This window comes from Myotis davidii, unplaced genomic scaffold (genome assembly GCF_000327345.1).
Source record: "Myotis davidii unplaced genomic scaffold, ASM32734v1 scaffold5037, whole genome shotgun sequence".
Lineage (NCBI taxonomy): Eukaryota > Metazoa > Chordata > Mammalia > Chiroptera > Vespertilionidae > Myotis > Myotis davidii.
In genome coordinates, this window is record NW_006287949.1 from 16,477 (window position 1) to 25,184 (window position 8,708).

An 8,708-nucleotide genomic window follows, 5' to 3' on the forward strand; every position below is an offset into this window, starting at 1 on the left:
TAAAGAGAAAGATATATGAATGATGACAGAGAATCATTGATAGGCTGCCTCTTGCATGCCCCCTACTGGGGATCAAGTCTGCACCTCAGGCATGTGCCCTTGACCGGAATTGAACTCGGAACCCTTCATTCCCCAGGTTGACACTCTAGCTGCTGAGCCAGACCAGCTGGGACAAAAGAGAGCCTTGCTGGGTAAAGTAGATTTTTGCTTTGGTTGTAGATTCTTGCTCTTTATCACTTTAAATATTTCGTGTCAGTCTCTTCTGCCTGAAATGTTTCTGTTGAGAAATTGGTCTTATGGGACCTCACTTGTCAGTAACTGTCTTTCTCTTACTGACTTTAAGATTCTGTCTTGGTCTTTAGCCTCTGCCATTTTAGTTAAAATGTGTCTTGGAGTGGGCTCTTTGGCTTCATCTTGTTTGGGACTCTCTGTTCTTCCTGGGTTTGTATGTTTTTTTCTTCACCAGGTTGGGGAAGTTTTCAATCATTATTTCTTCACATAGGTTCTCAACCTCTTGCTCTCTCTCTTCTTCTGGTACCCCTATGGTGCAAACGTTATGCTTTCTGTTGTCCCAGAGCAGTGGTTCCCAAGCTTTTGGACCTCACAGACCACCAGTGGTCTGTGGACCACCAGTTGGTGACCGCTGTCCCAGAGGTCCCTTAAACTATCCTAATTTAAAAAATCTTTTTTTCTTTTTGCTACTCTGAATAGGTAATTTCTGCTACTTTGTCATTTAAACTGCTGACTGATTTTGTGCTTTATCCAACCTGTATTGATTCCTTCTTGTGTAGTCATTTCAGATCTCATATTTCTCATTTCTGACTGTTTTCTCTTATGGTTTCTAGTCCTTTCTTTATGCTTACTGTCTCTTAATTGCAGTCCTCATTGAGCTCTTCCACCCTTCCTCTACATTCCATGAGCATCCTTAGGACCATTGTTTTGAACTCTGTATCTGGTACATTGCTGGTTTCCATTGCATTTAGTTCTTTTTCTGGGGGTTTCTACTATTGTTTCATTTGGGGCATGCTTCTTTGTCTCCCCATTGTGGCCGCCTCTCTGTATTTGTTTCTTTGTGTTAGGTAGATCTGCTATGTCCCCAGTCTTGGTAGGGTGGCTTTTAGAGTACATGTCCTGTGGAGCTCAGTGGAGCAGTCTCCCTGATTCCCTAAACTGGGTGCCCCAGGAATGTCCCTGGTGTGGGTTCGGAGAACCCTGCTGTTGTAGATGAGTCCTGATTGTTGTTGGCCTGTGGTAGGCAGGGTTGACCCTCAAGCTGACTGACTATTGACCCTGATCAGATTGTATGATCTGCTGTGAGTAGGCTGACCCCATGAAGCAGAATTTGCCCCAGCAGGGTCTGGTGCCTGCAGAGATCTCCCTTTGAGTGTGCCGCTTGTGGAGCTAATTGGGTTGAACTCTGCTGGGGGCTGGTTCTGGGGCCTCCAGGGAGGCACTGTCTTGCAGGTCAAGGTGAGACACTGCCTGTGACCTATCTTGGGCTGCCTGTTAGACGCTACAACGTGATCCACCGTTGGTGGCTCCCTCCACTAGGCCTGGGTGCACGTGGGAGGGACCAAGCTGCATACTGAGGCTTATTCCCAGCAATACCAAACCTGTGTCAGGACACAAAAGGCCCAAAGCACCCCAAAATCTGCCTCTGCCTGCCAGTTGCCATTAGGCCCAGCCACTGATAGAGCCTCCAGCTAAGCTAGGTGCCCAGAAATGTATGACCCTTGTGTGGTGAGGTGAGCCCTGCTGTGGTAGTTGAGTTTCATGAGGTAGATTCTCAATGAGTCATTGGGTTGTAGCGAGTCGTATTCATCAGGTTGATACAGATTCAAACTCAGCGCCAGTGCTGTGTCTGACATCACTCAATAAAAGTCGCAGAGCACACCAAGGCCAGCCACCACCACCCACCACCACCACCCACCACCCACCATCCACCATCCACCTGAGGTCTTCAAATCTTTGCAGTGGGGTAGGGTTTCTGGGAGTCGTCAGGGTGAGGCCAGTAGAGTTCATCAGGCTCACACAGAGTAGGATTTGGCAGTGAGGAGGGAAGGCTGTGAACAGTGGAGGTAGTCGGGTGCCTGGGGAAATGGCCCTCGCCTCAGACACACACAACTCTGTCTCTCCCTGTGTGTCTCCAACAGCCCTGGAGTCTGTGCAGACCTCCTCCAGAGCTTCCGAAAAAGTCTGTGTGGGCCCAGGCTGGTTGCAGCTGGCAGACTCCCCTGCAGGGCATGAGCTTGGTCAGATGAGCCAACTGGCAGCCTGGAGTGGGCAGGGGTGGGGGGGGAGGCACGTTCATTCTCCCAGGCTGATGCCCTATGGAGGGGATGTTCAACTCAGGAAAGATGGCATCTGTGGGCATGTGGGAGAAGATTCAGCACGGGACAATGGAGGCTGCCCCTCCAGCCCTCTCCTCAAAGTCATACAACCAATCTCTCCCTGTAGGACTCCTGTCCACTCTGGGCTGCTGTTTCTCTGCTGGAGCGAAGTCAGGTTGAGTACCTGCCAAGGAGATGTTTGTGCACTGGCCCCTTAAAAGGGCGTCTGGGCTCCTGGCAGTCCCCTGTCTCACTCTGGCAAGTGCAGTCCCCACTGATGGTCACAGCCAGATGTTGTGTAGCTCCTCTTTCAGGCACTGGTGTTCCAGGCTGGGAACTCAGGATGGGATGGGTCCCTTCCCTTCTCAGAGGGGACCTTTGCAGCTGAGGTGTCCCTCCTAACTCTCAATGCAGCCCTTTCTGTGTCTCCACCCTCCCTGCCCTCTCCATGTGGCTTCTTCCATGTGTCCTTAATGAGGAGACCTCTTTTCAGCCAGTCTTCAGTTGGATATTCAGGTTGAGTGTCTATAATTTAGTTGTGATTCCGATTTGGTCCTGGGAGGAGGTGAGTGTACCTGCCACCTACTCTGTCTCCATCTTGCATCCCTGTTTTCCGTTCTTTGGGGCACAGACTAGGAGTGGAAGTTCTGGGCCATGTGCTAATTCTACATTTGGTTACTAGAGGTGGGATTTGCTGTTGAGCCTACATGTGTGCAGAGCTGGGGTTTCATGATCAGATTCACGGATACTGAGGACACAGGTGTTTGCTCTGCCAGGCGACAGGCCCTCCTGTGGCTCTGCCTGTGATCTCCCCTCACCCCGTGGGGGTGTGTGGACCTTGATCGTCCTCCTGAGGATGAGCCAGTCTGGGAGCGAGAGGCAGGTCCCTCAATCAGAATGAAAACCGAACCCATCAGCGCAGAAGTGTTTCCTTTCTGCTGTGATGCATTTCTCTGGGATGAGCCCTGATCCCTTCCTTTTCAAGGAGAACAATCCTGGGGTAACTCTCTCCTCAGTGCCCGTCCTCAGGCCTGTGGCGCCCAGACTGTGGCTGATGAAGTGCTGCGTCCTAGAACTGAATGGGTGTAGTGGATGCTGAGAGCTCAGTCCTAGGGCAGGTGTAGCTGTTCTACACCCAAGAGTCAGGGCCCAGAAGGACTGGAAACAGTACCTTGTTGTTGGGAAGGAGCAGAAGCCTGGACCAGCCCTGGTTCTCAACCAGCCCCTCCCCACAGCTCTTCGGCTCTGGCCCTACCAGTTGCAAGAGGTGATGGTTCCCATTGTGGGGAACAGGGTCTGTAACCAGCGCTACCAGAACTCTTCCAAAAACAGTGGTCAGATCATCAAGGATGACATGCTGTGCGCTGGGATTGAGGGACTGGACTCCTGCCAGGTGAGCCCCACCTGCCCCGTCCTCTGTCCTCTGTCCCCTCCTCGCCCGGGGGAATCGGGACTCAGAAGCTCCATTGCAGTGGCCTATGTGGAGATGATCACTGAGTCCTTCTTCTCCCTTCAGGGTGACTCCGGGGGGCCCCTGGTGTGCAGCTGGGAAGGCATCTGGGTCCAGGTAGGGATCGTGAGCTGGGGATACAGCTGTGGTCATCGCGATTTCCCAGGGGTGTATGCCCGGGTGATGAGCTACATTTCTTGGATCCGGAAGTATGTCCCTCTGTGCCCTGGATCATAGATGAGGCAAGGCAGGGTTCCCATGATGGGGAGACCCTCAATCTTCCCTGTTGACACCCAACTCCAGCCTCATCCTCCCACCTCACCCTTTCTTTCACCCCCCGCTGTGTCAAGAGGCTCCTGCTCTCTGTCCTGACTTTGGGGTGGCAGACACAGGAGATGCTCCGCAGGCTGGTTTCTCACAGTAGGGGGGCCAGGACAGGGGGCCTGGGCCCATGGCCTCCTGCTCACCCTGTGATTCCTATTAAACTTGGAAAAGCCACTCCAAGCCATGGCTGAGATGGTGGCATAGACTTATCATTACGGTGACGGAGGGTGCAGTGGGGGCCTCCCTGAGAGTCCCTGGGTCCCAGGTCTCCGTGTTCGAGTGTGAGGAGGTTTCCAGGGCTCAGGTCCCTGTGATGGCATTTCTGGGAGCTCATGCGGGTTATGCTTGTCCCAGTGTCCCTCCCTCCACCCCTCCACTTCCTCTTCCTATCTTCTTCCCTCCCTCCTTCCCCTGCTTCTTATTTTCCTTTTCTGCTCTTCTATGTTCGTCTCTCTCTCTCTTGTTTCATACTTGTTTCTTCTTAGTTCTCTTCCCTCTTCCCCTCCCTCCCTCCCTTAATTATCCTTGATCACATGTGCCCAGTATGGACAAAATCTCGGGGGCAAGGAGTCACTGAGTGGGTTCCTGGGCCCCTGAAACCCACAGGGAGGTGAGGACAGACATAACCACAGCACTGGAGTAAGTGTGGGACACGGTGTGGAGGTGAGTGCTGAACACAGAGCTGGGGTGACACAGGGCGTGTCCATCCAGCCTGGACCTGCCGGGAGGGTTTGATGGGGCTGAGCTGCCAGGCCCAGCTCATGAAGCATGAGCAACGGTGGGTATTAGGGGGAAGGGGCTCCGGGTAGAGGGACAGAGGTGGTGGGGACAGAGGAGACGGGGACAGAGGAGGTGGGACAGAGGTGGAGGGGACAGAGGTTGTTGGGACAGAGGTGGAGGGGACAGAGGTTGTGGGGAAGGAGTCTTGAACTTGGAAGGGATTTGGGGGGTGGAGGACCATTCACAAAATGAGCTTGAATGTTGGCTTGGTTGGGTTTCAACATCAGCATCTCAGTAACAGAGGAATCATGAAAAACCCCATAAAACATGAAAGTGCTTCTTGTTTGATGGTTTGAGAGCCTCCAACTTCAGAGGCTCATTAGAGATTGAGATCCCCTTGTTAGGAACGTAAAAACCTGTCTGGAAAAACGAAAACTTAGTATTTGTACATAAATATCTGAGAATTTTCTAGAATCAAAGAGAAATTGTGAACCTCCAGTGGAAAGTGCCCTGTGAAAATTCAGCAGAATAAACACAAATAAATTCTCACCTAAACCCATTTTAGTGAAACTGCACAATGTCCACATGAAAAGCCCACAGAGACAAGTGAGAGTTTAACCTAAAGGAAATGACGTCAGACGCAGGGGATTTCTGATCAGCAACAGAAGGTGGAAGGAGACCCTGGAGCAATTCCTTGGAAGTGGTGAGGAAACATCACCATCAACATAAAATTTTATTCCCAGATAAACTGTCACACAATATTGAGGGGGGAAAAGAGTGATGTTACAAAACAGAAGACACACAGAGTGTCTTATCCCCTTCAGGCCCTCATTAACAGAACTACTTAAGGATTTATTACAGGAAGAAGAAATACTAATTCAGAGGAATGATGTGGGACAAAGGAAACAAAGCACTAATGGAAAACACACTGCATGCCATTCTCCAGACACCCTGCGTGGCCATAAGCACTGACGGGCCTCCTTCATAATCAGAGGAAAACTGAGGGAGATAAAGGACAGGCAGCGTCACACTCACCAGGTTGGAGAAAATGAAAAAGTGCAATAAAACCACATGTTTGCAAAGATGTTGAGAAATGAGCAACTCACATGTGGAATCTAAAAAAAAACCAAGCAAACGAACAAAGAAAACAGAAACAGACCCATAGATACAGAGAACAAGTGGGTGGTTGCCCAAGGGAAGAGGGTTGAGGGTTGAGGGGTGGGGATAAAATTAATAAGGAAAAAGACACAAAGCTGTCATTGCCTCTATATTTATGACGTGGTGTGTATCTGCAAATAAATTTAAAAAGAAGAGGGGGCCCTGGCTGGATTGGCTCAGTGGTTGGGGTGTCGGACCGCAGAGCGAAGAGGCCTGGGTTTGATTCCCAGTCAAGGGCATGTGCTTGGGTTGCAGGTTTGATCCCCAGCCCAGGATTGGGGTGCCTTCACACTGATGCTTTTCTCTCTCCTCTCTCTCCCCTTCCCTTCCACTCTCTCTAAAACTCAATGGAAAAAAATACCCTTGGGTGAGGATTAAGAAAAAAGAAGAGGGGATGCTGAGATAAGGTGCACGTGGGCATTCAGGCCCGCAGCTGTGAGTGGGAGGGAGGGGGGCAGTGCCCTGCACTGCTGCTCTGAACAGGAGTCCTTCTGGCCTCAGGCTGCCATTGGGGGTCCCAGGGTGTGGGGTCTGAGTGACAGGAATGGATGCACAGGGTGTCACAATGGAGGTGTTGGACCCGGGGCAGGGATGGCTCCTGGAGGCCCTCATTCATGGCACTGGCTATCCCATTCGGGCCCCACCAACCACGGGACACCTGTGACCACACTGACAATGACACTGATCTCACTCACTCTGCCCGACGGCTCAGAGGGACACAGGCCACAGCGCTGCTTTGTGTCCACAGGATGGCCTTGTTCCTCACCGAGGGCAGCGCCTGTGCCCGGGTCCAGGCAGCGCCCACTCCGCAGTGCCCGCGGGGCTCTGACCAAGGCACCTGAGTTCTGTGCGCTGCTCCCTGGAGCCTCTCCTGGTGGCTGTCCTCCCACAGCCAGGCCCTCTGTCCCAGACCTGGGGTGCCAGCCTGTGACACCCAGTCTGTTGGGGCTCCACCTCCACCATCCCCCCTGCCTCCTGCTTGCTCTCTACTCTCCACTCTCACTCCCCCAGGAGACCCAGGCCCCCTGGTCCCCACCGTGTTCTAATGGGTAGGCATCTTGACTGGCATCACCTGGGCTCCCTAGGCTTTGCCTGCTGGGCTCCTACTGCACAGGCCCCGCAGCTGGAGGTGCAGCCGCCTCCCTGTGGGACATTCCCAGCGTCCTGGTTGGTAGGTGGATTGCTCTCCCCTGAGGAGATCAGTTTTGCCAGAAGCAGCGCCAGGTGCAGTGGCCGGGCTGCTCCCCTGGTCCAGGGCAGGCTGGGGAAGAAGGCTGGAAGCCCAGGGTCCCGCAGGCACACTGCCACCCAGGACTGAGTTTTCAGCCCCAGGCTGGTCTCCCTGCCCCGGAGCCTTCTAGGGCCTCCTAACATGTGGTCTCCTCTTTATTACCAATATTTTAGATGTGCCCATGCATCATCGTGTGCATGTGTGTGGGAATATGTGCATGTATGCGGGCGTGCGCGCGCGTGTGTGTGTGTGTGTGGTTGTTCAGTTGCAGGGATTGGGAAGTTCTGAATACTTGTAGTTATATGCTCACTTATGACTTTGATAGACGTTGAACAGGAGCAGGTCACAGCTGAACACCATGTGACAGGGCCACTTGCCCACAAGTTCACTGTCTGAGTTTACGAGGGTCGTCCTGTGAACCATCTTTTGTTACTGACGCTGGACGTTTTATTTCTCTGCTTTTGTTTCCATCCTCAGTAAATACTGTGCCTGGATTTCTGTTCTCGGAGGTCACTTACAATCGCCTTGTATTGGAAAATGACAGGCTACATTGTTATTTTAAGCTTTTTCACACTTATATCAAAAATGGGCACAAGCCCTCCTACATCTGGAATTTTTAAAGAATATACTTCCACAGAAATGTCAGAATGAAAATTAAAATATATATATAACTCACAATGGTGAAAATCCCAGCTACTAATATTCACAGGGACTTGGTGACTTGTACCTGGAGGGAAATGACCTGTCCTTTCTGGACTTAGTACCAATAGAACAGAGAATGTCATGTTTAAGTTAAGAAGTGAGAAAAATTATGTCAGAGGAAACCGAAAGAAAGCATAAGGAATAGAATAAAAGACAGGCTAACCAAGGGGAGAAAGTCAGGGGTAATTTAAAATAAATAAAAGAAGCAGCTCGACTAGATAATAAAGAAATTACAGGGTTGTAAAGCCAAAAGTGAGTTCCTTAAATCTAGTGAAATAGGCAAACCTGTGGCAAGATCCCTCAGGCAGGAAACATGATGCACAAAAAATATTAGTAATAAAGAGGAGACCAGACACATGGGCAGGGCAGAGATTTTTAAAACGTGGAAGAGGCTAGTATGAACTGTTGGGGTCCAACCCCAGCAGGTCTAGGGTTTCCCAAAGGTGTGGACGGAGTTGGCGAAGAAGAAATGACACGGAGACAGCGATCAGTTGATCAGTAGCATAGCCAGGTTCTCTAGCCAGGTTCTCCAGCAAGGTTCTGTGGCCAGATTCTCCCGCCAGGTTCTCTCTTTATTCTCCTGTTACATCTGTATCTATACCATTTGATTTTAATCCTATCCATTCTATTCCAAAGGTTAGGGCGTTTGTTATCTCCATTCCAAGGTCACTCTCTACTGTTCTATTAAGCTACAAGGAAGTAACTGAAGGAGATTATCCTAAATAAAGGTTATGTAGCTTAACCGTGATTGTTCATAGTTAAGGTGATTAATTACCCACCTGGTACTTAGTTA

The 8,708-nt window shown here is 51.0% G+C and overlaps 1 protein-coding gene across 1 annotated transcript in view; it reads left to right on the forward strand.

Moving 5' to 3' along the window:
* LOC102769003 (mastin) overlaps positions 1 to 4,017 on the forward strand; it is a 12,173-nt gene extending 8,156 nt beyond the window's left edge. The window contains 2 exon segments of the mRNA XM_015561355.1: positions 3,566 to 3,723; positions 3,847 to 4,017. Of these exon segments, the coding sequence (XP_015416841.1) occupies positions 3,566 to 3,723; positions 3,847 to 4,017 (329 nt within the window).
* Positions 4,018 to 8,708: the final 4,691 nt, after the last annotated feature.